Raw genomic sequence first — 14,473 nt, forward strand, 5'->3', positions numbered from 1 at the left:
AAGCAGAACCTGCCCAGTGAAGGACATGCTTCAATCAATTGATTTGAAAACAGCTTCAGTAGGAGTTATCTTCCAAAGTCGTTTACCTCACACATATTACAGATAGGAAAGGACACTTTCCTAAGTCAATAAACCAAGGTAAAGCACAACGAAGTAGAACCTCATGCTGCCCAGCACAGCTAGAACTGACACCTCGGTGAAAACAGCAAGAACTTCACCATCAGCTCAAATGGAGACAAGGTTTCTTTCCTTACATCAAATACAGCACTTATTTCCTCTAATCACATTACTACATTTGAATTTCATACCTTACAGATTATTTTCTGAAGGCTGTGACCAGAGACAGTTTATTTAAAACTGAAAAGCCATGTGTGGCTTGCAAAATGCTTTTGGGCTCAGGAAAGTGCAACAGAAAGGAAAAAACACTGCTAATTTATACACCAATCTTACAATGCATATTTTATAAATAATTAATGCTACAAGTGATGTACATATATCACAACAAATGGATATTTATCTAGTTATGAATTAATCTGTAATAACAATAAACCTGTGGGGCCTCGGCATGAAATTAGTAAGTGAACACGGCCAAGAAAACATTCAACCCATATGTTCTATCACACAATCTCTAATTGCAGGCAATGGGAGTTCTCAGGTCTTCAGCCCACTTCAAGATCATGCCACTTACTACCTAAATAACAGGTAAAACACATTTTTAATGTTGTTAGTCTTTAGGGAAGACGTGAAACATCTTGTAATATTAAAATATAGAAAGTTTTATTAAAATGTCAATCAATAATTGAAAGGTGAAAAGGTTCAATAAAATGGGGCCATATAATAACACATAGGCTGAAAAATAAGACACAGCACAGGGATTTTTATCTTTAAGGCCTGATTTTAAGACTCATCAGCATCCATTATAATTCTATAAAATAAGTTAAGGCAGCATCTGGTACAATCTATATAGTTTTATAGCCAAGCATACAAAAATGCTTACAACAGTTATGAGCTCTTCTCACAATAAATGAAGCTGAAGACTCTTTACTTCATCTACCAGCATGTATTTAGAAAAAACAAAGGCAAAAGCTAGAACAAAAGAGGAACCCAGAAGCACATCCATTTCTTTTAATGACTAAGTAATACTTTTAAAGCATTAACAGACAGTCAGAACTGCCGATGCACAGGAAAAGGAAGCATTTCACAATCATTTCAGTTTAATCTCAATTAGTTCATAGCCAAAAGCAAGGTGATACTCAAGCAGTGACCGTTTCAAACAACTGTTTGATTCTCTTGAGGCTAAATCTGTTCCCAGATGCACTATGCACATCTCTAAAACATGTACAACTCAGAATAATGGAGCAGTGGTTTGGTGTTTTCTTCCTTAAAGCCATAAATTTGTATTGAAAGAATCATGAAGAAAACCATGTAATTTAATACAATAAAAACTGTAGCAAAGTACAAAAGATATAATCTAACATCATTGTCATGATTAATTACCAGTCACCACAGAACCACATAAAATATGAGTGCTTTTAGATAAACAATTGTAAAGGGTTGAAGAATTTTTGATACAGTAACATCTAAAAACTTTCTTATTTCCTGTCTTTAAAGAAATGTTAGCACAAGGAAACAATTAACTAGTACCCATCTCTTCTAGATCTCTAAGTAGAACAACTTTGCAGTGTATAACTGTTCCAGAGACATGAACAAATTCCAGACAGGACTTGCTCCAAGCACAAGTTGTGGACTATGACTGCATTGGATTTGTGTGGCAAGGGTTTGGTAGCAAGGGGGACTACAGAAGTGGCTTCTGTGAGAAGCTTCTAGAAGCTTCCTCTATGTCCAATGGAGCCAGTGCCAGATGGATTATAATAGCCAGCTGGAACATACAAGGCTTAGCTCAAGTCCCTGCCATAAGCCTGAGTACGAGTTTTCCAAATCAGAGGTAATAAATTCAATGGGCTATTGAATAAAGACAAGTAGGGATATAATTTCCCACAAATGATGCATACGCTACTCATTATTGGTTACACTATCATGCTGTCTGCAGGTTGACAGTGGAGCAGATACCCACCTGCAGCCTGTGGAAGGACCCCATGTTAGAGCAGGTGGATGCCCGAAGGAGGCTGTGATGACCCTGTGGAAAACCCGTGCTGGAGCAGGCTCCTGGCAGGACCTGTGGGCCCTTGGAAAGATGAGCCCAGGCTGGAGCAGGTTTGCTGGCAGGACTTGTGACCCTGCACAGGACCCACATTAGAGCAGTCTGTTCCTGAAGAACTGCACCCTGCGTAACAGATCCACATTGGAGAGTTCACAAGGAACTGCAGCTCACAGGAAGAACTCACATTGGAGAAGTTTGCGGAGGACTGTCTCCCCTGCAAGAGGCCCCAGGCTGGAGCAGGGGAAGAGTGTGAGGAGGAAGGAGTGGCAGAGACAAAATGTGATGAACAGGACACAACCCCCATTCCCTGTTCCCCTGCATCTCTCAGGAGAGGAGGCAAAGAAATCAGAAGTTGAGCCTGAGAAGCAGGAAGGGGTGGGGGGAAGGTTTTCTAAGATTTGGGTTTGTTTCTCATGACCCTACTCTGATGTGATTGCCAATAAATGAAATTAATTTCCCCGAGTCAAGTCTGTTTTGCCTGTGATGGTAATTGGTGAGTGATGTCTCACTGTCCTTATCTTGACCCACTAGCCTTTCTGTCAGCACGTCTTGCTAACTTTTCTTTTGCTACTGGATCTGAAACCATGAGGACATCATAAACATTGGAAAGTATAGTGCACATTCTGGACCAGAGGACTTGGAGGGACTTCAAGAAGTCACCTAGTCTGCCTATCTGCTTCAACTTAATGATACTATTCCCAACAGATAATATTTTAAATTGGAAGTAAAACTCTCATGTTTCACAACTTCCCAAGAAAATCTATTCCAATGCTTAACTGTTCTTGCCATTGGCAAGTCTTCCCTGATGCACAGCACAAATTAGCTTTGCTGCAGTCTCTCCTAATGTCTAACCTAAATCTCCCTCGAATCAGTTTGCACTCATTGCTTCTTGTGATCCTCACACTTTACAGAAAGAACAGTTTGTTACTCTTAAGGCAGAATTTTCCCACTGAAAACTCTTATCATGCTAATAATCTCTAAACGCAGTAACTCTAGTCTCTTTAGTACTTCTTTCTAGGTCATATCTCCATGTAATATCTTTATATTAACATATAAAAGTTGCAGTTATTCCTTTTGTTCTCCTGTGGATCCACTTAATTTGGCCTACATCCTTCCGCATGTGTGACTGCAACTAAACATTGAGACTTTGGAATACCATATAGCCTTGTAGCATGTTAGAAAGAAGCTAAGATCCAGAATATACTGGTCTATTTATAAGTACAATTTTTCACCTGATGAATTAACAGAGTCTTCTACTTTTTTCCATATGGTCAAAAACAATAAATCACTCACATGAAAACAAATATTAATATAGCACTGCTTTTAGAAAATATTTCAATAGGTATTCATCCATTACATATTTTTTTTTTCTGGTTATTTATATGTTCATTTGCTATTTGGATATATTCCAAACGTGTTACTCATTGCTTTTCTCAAGACTAACAACAATTAGTAGGAAGATCTATTGTTCTGACTAGCATTTACTTGTGAACTGATGTAGTGCCAAAGGTAAAATAAAATGAATAGGCAGATTCATTATATTGTGTTGGATTTCTAAAACAGGCATAAAAACCACATTTAGGCAAGTAATCGGATTTTGTTATTAAACAGAACCTTCTATCACTGTGTGTTGTAAGTGGCAAGAGGATATAATTTCTGAGTAAAATAAATCTTTGCTAAAATTCAGATACTGGATGGAGTACTTGGACTTGTATGAACATACACTACAGTTGGCCAGTCATACTCGGCTGAGCCACTGATTCCGACTGGGACATCTAAATAACTACCAGAAAAAAAATACTGTTGGTATAATTAGTACAAAAACTTGTGTTGCCTCTTTTCTTCACATGATTATTAAAATTTATTTTTAATGCATATGAGAAAAGAATAACTTTAACTACATTTTGAACAGTGGGTTAAAGAATTTATGGCTTTTCTTACCAATACTATATTGAACTCTTGACCTCTAAAGACATATTTTCAATTTTCCCTTTTAATTTTTTTTTTTTTTTTTAAATCTCAGTTGTCTGTGTCTTGGTTTTATTCCAGTTATATATTTGATACAGTCTATGGCTGCTAAGAAAGAAGAAAAATCAGTTTTAGCCAACAGATCTAAAAAGCATGCACTTTTGTGTGATGTGACTCACGTCAGTCTATAGCACTGCCTTTAAGAACAGGTAGTGCTGATAAATGCTGAGAAAGGTCAATAATTCCTCACTTGTGCTCTTGGGGCATGAAAACAGGCAGTCGTAAAAAGACTACTGAAAATCTGTTACAAATTCCTTTTTCAAGTTGCTCAGTCGGGAAAAGCTGGGAGTTTATACCACCTACGGTGCACTTCCCTGGGAAGACATACGCATCTTTCACTTTGGTCACCCAACGACTACTTCAAAGCTACCGTCTGTGGGCAGAAAAACTGTCTGACGCCCCCTCTTGGTACATCCCGGCACAGCAGATGCCAGATCGAGAACATCTTTCTTGCCTCCCTGAATTACTGAGAACCGTTGTCTGCATAGCTTCCTTTCACTGTCACACTTCGCTAACCCTATCTTAAAAAAAAAAAAAAAGTCTGAAAATATCAAAACGTTTTCAAATAAAGATCTATTTTATCTCAAAGCGGACCCTTCTCTCTTTTTTCTCCAGTCCCCACGTGCCAAGCACTATCAAACTGTCACTAAACTGGGTCTTCTTACTTATTTCTTATTTATTTGCCATAAAACTATAAAAAATGCAAAGAAAGCCCCTAGATTGGTTACCTTCCACATTTTCTTTCCTTGTGCAGCATTTCTTCCAGCTTAGGGCTTTTTAACTGCCAAACCTGTTTCCTGATGGGAAGAGAAACCTTCAACTTCTGCATTCCATGCCTCTCTCTAGCCTGATGGGCTGCTGTAATGATCTCATTCATATCTGCCACCCCCCATCAGCATGACCACCACCACCACTGCCACCACCACCCCCCCAAAAAAATAAGTATAGAAGACAAGCAAGAGAAAATAATTGTACTTCAGCATGCTAAAAGTAACAAACCCTTCAAAAAATTTGCAGCTGGGACACACTGTCCTCAACTCAGTTTTACTATGTATAGGTAACATATGCAGCACATCTGGTACGCGAAGGTACCTTACAGTTTTGAGATAAATGTTAAGCCTAAAAAGGCAAACTGAAAAAAAAAGCTGTAACAAGCCCAAAATTTTTCCCCCCACATTCTTCAAAGCAATTCACTTTCTCACTTCAATTGTTTCAAGTCTTTTTTTTTTTTTTTTTTTTAACGTTTAAAAGATAAAAGAAAAATAAATTTTAAAGGAATAAAAGGCTGGCAATATTATCTGTCATAATGAGTCACATTCATATTCTTTCCAGGAAAATTTTGAGAGCCAAAGTCTCAAAAAGTTTTAGAAGATAACAACTCCTTTCCTTAAAACATTCTACACAGCAGTAAACGTTAATTTCACCAACCTTATAAAGCTATCAGGTTATATGAACAGAAACTCTGTAAAAAATTATCTTGGGTATATTATCAGTAGACATTTTCAAATATTAGCAGAGGAGTAGCAGAGTCATGTGGGGTACACAGCTAAATAGAATGACGTTCCTTATTATTTTCAGTGTCAAAATGTACACCCTAAAACCACAAAAATATGCATAAAGCTTTTTCCATACTTTCAGAGCAGGCTAAAATACTTAAATCTGTAAAAAGTGACAGAAAAAAGATATTAAGTATAAAACTTAACCAAGCTATTTTGTGTAATAAATGCATTCTTTTAAAGAAAGTGCTGCAGTATTTTTTGCTACTGTGACAGTAATTCCTCTAAATGTGTTTGGCAGAGAAGTGCCAACAAGAGTGTAACCAATAATTGTTAACTTTTGCCGAAGGCAGAAAAAAATTATAATTATGAAAAACGTGCTAAACAGATACCTTATTCATATATATAACTATATACTAAATCTGCACAAATGATACTAAAATTCTGGTTTATAGCCATAATCATCTGGTTATAACAGAAGTATTGGAATTCTCTTGTGTCTACTTAAGTGCTGCAGCATATCAAGAGAAAATCACCCTATTTTACACAGCTGACTACTGAAAATCTACTCAACAGATTAAGAGTGTGGCTTTGAGATCTGAATACTCTATGCTTTAAAATTCTTGAGACTGATTCCATGTTTCTGTGTAGTCCCTCTCCAAACAAGGCTCACACCACCTTAATCTCATAAACCATTCAAAATACTAAATTGCCCTTGATAGATAAGACATTCCAGTCTCTTAATGAGCAATCACAGGATAAACGAAGCTTTAAAGTACATCCAGGGCTGTAACACACGCTGGCTTCAATATACACGCGTATCCTTCTGAAGTTACTCCCTAACGGCACTACTTCCCATGGGATTAAAAGACACATTTAGAAACTATATCCTTTACCTTTCCCCATCACTACTATGTCTGAACAGTCAAAATGTTCTGCTAGGTGAAAAGGGTACTTGTCTGGGGGCAAAGGAGTTCCCGCAATTAATGTGTGTAACATCAATTCAGTGTTTTTCTGTTCTCTTTGAATAAATGTGTTAAACAATAATAGATTGTAAATCATTTAAAATCAGACATGGGTAGTAAATATAATTCCTTTGTTTTAATTCTCAATACTGTATGCAAAAAGTTTTAGATATTTCAGTTTTTAACACCCCTTCATACTGACTGCAGCTAACTAAACTGCTTTGCAGGAAGATCACACAGGCATGGGACTGCAATTATAGATCACAATACCCTTTTCTGGGTTCACAGCTCTATTCATCTTTTAGAAACACTGAAGGACAGATTGGACATAGGGGAACGGATTAGCCACAGGACGACCTGTATTTCCACACAAAAGCCTAAGTGTGGAAAAATGGCACCCTGTGTCACCCATTCTTCACTTCCTGAAAAAAACATATTCATGAAAATGGACATTTAAACAGCTCTTTCCCACTCATCTCAGAACAAGCATTCATTGTTTCTTAACACCATTTAAACGGCAGTAGTGTAATGCTACTACTAAACTGCTGCAATTCAGAAATGTAAATAAAAATATTTAAGAATGAAGACAGGGATACTTAGAGAAATATAGGAACTAAAATGAAAAATTAACAGCATGAAAACTCTCAGCTGACTGTTTCAACACACAATCTCATATTTATGAATGTGGCTGAAGGAGGATTTGCTTCTGGTAATAAGTTTCAGCCGGATGTAATGAAAGTTCTACACACTACAGCCACGCAGTACAACTGAAATTATAAAAATATCTTTTGTAGGTAAGAAGAGTTAACATAACATAACTAATTACAGGCAAGTAAAAGAAAAAATTAATAAAGAAAAAGACATGTGGTGATTGTATCATTTTGAGGTGTTGTAAGAAGTGAAGATTATGTCAGTTTTCTAATAAGACCTGCCACTGGAAAAATAATAAGCAGTAAATATTACAACACATGCAAAAACGGAAAGAGAGTGCATTAAAAAAATTAAGTCAGATCTTTAATTAATTTTACATGTCATTCTTCTTCAATCAATTGTCTTGCATACAAAAGAGATGCTCGGTGTATGAACTTGTGCTGTCAAATTGTCTCAGGAGGTATGTGCTATCAGCTAATCTGATCAAGCCAGGCAAACTGGTGGTTTACTTGTTTGTTCTTTGGGACTACAGGAAATTATCCTCCTACACAAGAAATAATCAAATGAAAACATCCAAGCATTTAACTTAGGAATTCGACCACACAGCTGAGTTACAAAGAATGAGTCCATGTAGTTCATTAGGCTCTGTTGGGAAATTAATCTTTTTGCCAGGAAATCAACAACCTAACAACATCATGCGCAATGAGACACACCATTCCTAACTTTTATAAAATTTTTAAATAAAGGGCTAAATGATATCAGAATGAAATTTCAAATCTTCTGAAGGTAAACTAACAGCCAACTCGTGTGTGGTGTTCATTATACATACTTAGTAAAATAATGTGGTAGACATACGGTTAAATGATTTGCTAGTCCTTCCCTCACACTTCTGTCCCTTGTATTCTTACTGAATATAATAAAAAAGTGCATTTTTAAATGAAAAAGGAAATGTAAATCTTACTTTTACAAACTGTTTATAATACATATAGCTTAAATCCACTTGTTACCTATTTCTCCTTCTTTTAGATGCCTGCAATTGAATATATTATGCTTAAACCAATCATTTTTAATTGAATTTTAAAAGTTCTTCATAAAGAAAAAACTCAGTTATACCATGTAGACTTTTATTCAATTCCACTGAGCTGTTCAGTGTCATTATTGAAACTACAGGGAGGAATACGTACGCTGCTGAAGTAATTATACGAAAGGGGTCAAAATACTATTGTGAAGATTAGCACCCGTCAGGAAAAGGCTGACAACTAGCCCAATACATGCAATCTGTATTTACAGGAAGTATATAGTTCTAGGTTAAAGAAAGCAGAAATATTTTGTTCACAAATATAAACAAACTGATGCAATTAAGTTATCTGACAAGCTCAAGAGCTTCAGTTTTCTCTCTGCAGTCCACATTAAGAGTGGCTATGATTGTTGGAGGAGACGCAATGTAAAACATGTTAGAGTCCTTGGGTATGGCCATGGTTTCTGTTTTAATATATACATTTGCTAGCTTGCTACTCCTGCAGTGCAAGAAAAAAAATTTTAAGTGAAAAAAAATGCTTCTTCCTTTTTGGATTATTTAGAGTAATGCAAGTCTCAAAATCAAGCAGGAAAGACTGAATGAAAGAAAAAAAAAAAAAAAAAGAAAAAAAAAGGCAGCATAATGGCAAATACTGACAAAAAATAACCTGAAATGACAGGCAAGATTTCATTTTGCAAAATCTTCTCGGAAGGGGTCACCTCATTAGACAGAGATATGTAAATACACTAGTTGGAGCATTTTAGAAGAATGTTAAATAAGTAACTATGTGGGAGGCATTGCACACAATGCAATTAAAGCATGGGTAGGTTTCTTAAAGGAGAAATCCCTGGCACTGGAGGGATTCTTAATTAACCAAATCAGGCAAATCAGTGTTTATTAATTTCAGAAAAATCTGTGAAAATGTCCGTCTCATGCTTTTTTTGGACTAACAGTAAATTAAAAACAGCAGCGACACTTCAGCGGCTGCAGGATTGTCGCTTTGCCTGGTCTTGAGTGAAACTTTGTCCCAGTCACATAAAAGTTTTTTTCCATGCCTCGAGCAGCCAGCACTCCAAGCTGAGCTGGGCTCCTTCTTCCAACAGCTGTAATGTCCACTATATTACAGTGCTAAAAAGAATAAATGGTTTCACCAAAAGCACCATGTTGTTGTGTTACATTTGTTAACACTGCCTAAAGAGCAGCACAGGGCTTTCCCATACACCACCAAACAGATATACATCTCTCAGGATTCACACTAAATTTCAAACTACAGTTCGCTTTACAAGAAGTGTAATCATTATTTTAGCAGGGGCCAGGGGGAGGTGGGAGGGGAAGAAGAGTAGATTTCTGAGAAAAGAAACCAAACAAATTAAAAAAAAAAAAACCACACCACCACCAACAGCAACAAAAAAAGAGCAGTAGGAGGGTTACTCCCCAAGAAAAATCCTCTATCCACTTAACCAAACATATTTTTTCCACCCAACTCATGCAGGAAAAAAAAAAGAAAAAGAATAAAGCCTGCCCCACAAATCCAAATTGTTTTCTCCAGGAAGTTGTAATCGCAGTTTTTCCAACCACAAGGAGGAAAAAACAGGAGCCTTGAAGCCATGCAAAGGCCTCTTCCAGTTTCGGGGCAGTAAGCAAGGGAAGGAAGATGCTGAATGCCCAGGATTTGCTCTGCCCTGCCCTTTCCATAGAACTTTAGTGCCATCTATTGAAAATGTACTGAACAAGGAAGAGGGAAAGGATGCCTATTGATTTCATATAAAAATAAGACATTTACTTGTTAAGGGTTTTTTGGTTTATTAATACCCTGGTGATGATTACTGTTCTGTGGTCATCTGACGGCAACAAATATTTTCTAGACAGTATATGTTCCCCATAAAGAAATGAGACATTGGCTAAAACATTGAATATAAACATTCTACAGATATATATATGTGTGTGTGTATACACACACACACACATACACACACACACACAATTTACAAAGAATGTAAGTCTAAAGCTACCTATTATCTAAAGGAACAAAAATGAGAAGGCTTTAACGGAAAGGCAAAACAGCGTGGAAGCACTGCTGTAAATAGAACATACTGGAAACAGTAAAAATAATTAAGGCACCTCGTAAAGACCTTAGTATTAAAGAACAGGGTATGCAGACATGCAGATATAATTACCTTCTTTAAGAAACTGTGAGTGGATGACAAATATAAGAAAACAGCAGATCGCTGCTCCTGCTAGTGCCCATAAAGCTTTCAAGAGCTGCATCTCGGTCTGAAACTCAGTAAATACCCAGAAAGTCACACAATGAATTTCCACAGCGATGCATCAACGCTTCCCTCCGTGCGCCAGGCGCGGCGGCTCCCGGCAGGGACCACACTCCCGAGCAGGGCGGGCGAGCCCGGGGCTGCGGAGGAGGGGCCGGGGCTTCACACCCCGCGCGGGGGCAGCGGCAGCGCCGCGCTCTCCTGGCCGCGGCAGCCGGCGCGGGGCCCCATGAATCAGCGCTCCGTCTGCGCGGAGCCGCGCCGCGCCGCGCCGAGCCGGCGGCGGGGGCAGGGGGCCGGCCGCGCCGCGCAGGGTTGCGCAACAGCGCCCGCCGCGCCGCGGGGCCGCCGCCGCCCGCTCAGGGCGCGCCGCCGCCGGGCGGCGCGGGGCGCGCGGGGGCCGGGCCCACCCCGCCGAGGCTCCGCGGGAGCCGCTGCAGCATCGCCGGGCTGCGGGGGCCGCTCGCCGCTTCCTTCCTCGCTCGCCGGGCCGCCGCTCCGCTGCTCGCTGCCACGGCTCGGGGAGGAGGGAGCGCGCGGGGGGAGGGAGCGGGGGGAGGGAGGGATCTCTCTTTACTGCAACTTCTCCCGGCTGGCGGCAATTTGTTGCACCCCCCGCCCTTCCTCCTCCCCCGGCTCGGAGCTCCTCTCCGGTGCGGAGGGCGGGGAGGGGGGAGTCAGTTCATCCCGCCAACCCCGGCAGACGCGGGGTCGCTCGGGGGGAGGGGCGGGGGCTCTCGGGAAGACCGCTGGCCTCCCCTCGGGCTGGTACCTCCGCCGCCGGGGCTCCCCGCCGCCCGGCTCCGGGAGCTGCCCCGGCGGGCGCCGCCGGCGGCCCCGCTCCCTCGCCCGCCGCCCGTCCACGGAGGCGGCCCCGTCCCGGCGCGGCTCCCCGGCGGTGGCACCGCAGAGCGCCCTCCCGGCAGCGGCGCCGGGCTACGGCGAAGGCGCGCTCAGTCTACAGGTTGATCCCTCCGTCGCAGCCATCGCCGCGGAAAACAAGGACGCGATAGAAAGAATGCCTTAAATATAAATAAATAAATAAATGAAACAAAACCACCGCCACCAAAACCCCCAAACCCAAACAAACAAACAAAAAAACCCCACAACAACCAGGGCTGCGAAATTGCTGTCGCCCTCCCACTGCAGGGGAAGGACCGACCCGGGCGGCCGGCCGCCGTGGAGAAGCGGGGCGGGGGTGCGGCAGGGCCGGGGAGGTGCTGCGATGCGGTGCCGCGCCGCGGGTGCTGCGCGCTCGGCCGCGCTCAGTGGGACGCGCCACAGCCCCGGCAGCGGGCGGACACGCCGCGGCGCTCCACGTCCGGCAGCCGCGGGGGCCGCCCCGACGGACGGGGGCTGCGCGGCGGAGGGCGGCCAGCCCCGTGCCCCCACGGCTCGGTGAGGCAGCGCGGGGCAGGGCGGCAGCTGCGCGCCGAGGCGCGGCCGGGCGCGGGTGCTTGGGCGGCGGAGGGGGCTGTCGGGGTCGGGCGGCCGCCGGGGCGCCCCGCTGCTCGCCGACGCGGCTCGGCTCCGCGCCTCCCGCTTCCGAGCGCCGCCGGCTGCCCCGCGCAACTTCCGCGACGCGTGGGTGCCCGGCACCGCGGCCTGCACTGGCTGGCGGCCCGCAACCCCGAGTGCCGCGGAGCGGGGAGCAGCGCGGCCCTGGGCCGGCGGCGGGGCCGGCAGGGTGCGAGCGAGGGGCGCGGAACGCGGAGAGCGAAGGGTAAATCGGGGGGGCAGCGGGCAGGGGATGTGCGGTTCGCAGCACCGCGGGAAGAAGGCCGCCGAAGTGCCCGGCGGAACGCCACGGCACGGCACGGCATGGCTCGGCACGGCACGGCACCGATCGCACGGCACGGCACGGCACGGCATGGTCGGCACGGCACGGCACCGATCGCACGGCACGGCACGGCACGGCATGGTCGGCACGGCACGGCACCGATCGCACGGCACGGCACGGCACGGCACGGCATGGTCGGCACGGCACGGCACCGATCGCACGGCACGGCACGGCACGGCACGGCATGGTCGGCACGGCACGGCACCGATCGCACGGCACGGCTCGGTGCGGTGCGGCGGGTCCTGGCCGCCGCGCAGCTTCGCGACAAGCTGAAAGTTGCTGCGCTCCTCAGGCTGGCTGTAGATCCCTGCGCTACATTAGCAATGACAGGAACGCACCGATGGCCCATGCGTTATCCCGGTTGATCCGGGATAGACATGAAAGCGCATCCATAGTTCTGAGGATATAAACCGATCAAGGAAACACTTGCACGCGAAGAGCTTTGTTTTCATAGCTCTTTGGTTATGTTTACATTTATGTTACTTTTTGTAATACATAGTATCTAAATGCTTTCTTAAAAAAAATAAATAAAAAATGCAGAAACCGGGAGGGTTTCCAGGTGCTTGGAAGGGCCGATTAATGAAAGATCATTTTCGTTGGGCAAACATCTGCCGTGTCGTTGATGATGTCTGTTAAGTTCATCCCTGTGCTTTTTAGATTTTCACTGATAGTGCAGAGAAACATTAAAAACAACTCTCTTTTGAATTTTAAACTTCACACAAATCCTGATAAACCCATTTATTGCATTTACTGTATTTGAAGATTACAGCAATGCAATGTCAAAGCAATGTCATAGATACACTCCAGTTATTCCACTGTAAATTTTTCATTCTGAAATGTACACTTTGGTGAGAAATTGCCCATGCTTGGGTGCAGTTCAAGTTGGGTTTTGTTTATTTCTCTTCCAGGTGAAAGAAAAAAGTGTCAAGTAGCTGAAGAAAATCCAGAGATTTTGTATTTAAGCAAACACAACCCTCAGGCCTTCTGCACCTACACACACACCACAAACACCACCCCCCACCCCCCACCCCCCCCAACACAGCAGCTTTTAAGTCCACAGATAAATGGATTCTAGAAGTGTCTCAAACTTAAGAGTTTATGCAGTCCGGGATAAGCGGTATGTTTGAATGTGCTAAGTTTGGAGAGAAATCCTGTGAAAAATGTTGCACATTCCTTTCCTTTTCGACTGAAAGCACGTGAAGGCCCACTGTTAGTGGGTCAAAATCCCGAACTTGCTTGCTTCTTTTGAGGTGCAAGATGATAGCCCTTCTCCCGTTTTAAACGAGTCTTACTTTGAGCTTATAAATTAGACAAATACTCCTGGGCTTCTGTGGGCTTTGGAGGATCAGACCCTTTCATAAGCAAGGCAGCGGAATGTGGCACTATGCTTCCCGGTCACAGGGGAGTCACTCCCCATGCTCACTAGTGTAAGTGGGAGCAAAATCTGGTTCAGTGCTCACATGTACAGAGATATTTAGTCTCATAGCAACAAGGGATCCCAGAAGACTTCTCATGTGAGAGGACACTGGTACCTGGCAACGCTGCTGGCTGTACTAAATATGGTTTACTGTGTTTTTTGTATTTTCTGTATAGCTTTGGACCTTTCAAATAGGGTGACTCCTATTCAACAATATCCATCTTCAATGTCTTTACTTGTCACCTACATAAAGATTTAAAAAATATTAAAAATATCTCAAGTTACCAGTGTAGACTTCTCTGGAAGACTTTTCTGAATAAATTCCACTGAAAAAATTTCCCCCTTGTCTTTCAACCTATTAAGATTTGGATCCCCAACTAATGGAATAACACCTGTAAAACAACTTCTAAGCTGCTTAGGCCAAAAGAAATTCACAGGACTGTCTCAATGTGAATTTTCAAGTTTTTGCCAGAGCTCTGATCCCATACATCAGCAGTACAGAGGCAAAAGACTGTGGTCCCAGCAGTAGCTCCTGCCAGGCAACCTCTCCACAGGAACTTTCCCGGCTGTGTTTTAATGTTAAAGGAGGGATGCTCAGCACCTGGAAGCTGGTGAAGGTGGCATTGGAAG

The 14,473-nt window shown here is 43.2% G+C and overlaps 1 protein-coding gene across 8 annotated transcripts in view; it reads right to left on the bottom strand.

The window, feature by feature from the left end:
• Positions 1-14,473, bottom strand: part of TAFA5 (TAFA chemokine like family member 5) — a 443,592-nt gene that overhangs the window by 312,860 nt on the left and 116,259 nt on the right. The window contains exon 1 of one of the 8 annotated variants that reach the window (XR_008732602.1): positions 10,497-10,889. The exons of 5 other annotated variants lie outside the window; for them this stretch is intronic. Coding sequence is in view for 1 of the 3 variants with exons in the window: in XM_027815452.2 (XP_027671253.1) it covers positions 10,497-10,587 (91 nt within the window). In the remaining 2 variants the exon portion in view is untranslated. Of the gene's footprint in view, positions 1-10,496; positions 10,890-14,473 lie in introns of those variants that run through there. 2 more of the 8 variants (XR_008732603.1, XM_027815452.2) reach the window with 2 other exon arrangements.

This window comes from Falco cherrug, chromosome 5 (genome assembly GCF_023634085.1).
Source record: "Falco cherrug isolate bFalChe1 chromosome 5, bFalChe1.pri, whole genome shotgun sequence".
NCBI classification, from domain to species: Eukaryota; Metazoa; Chordata; class Aves; order Falconiformes; family Falconidae; genus Falco; species Falco cherrug.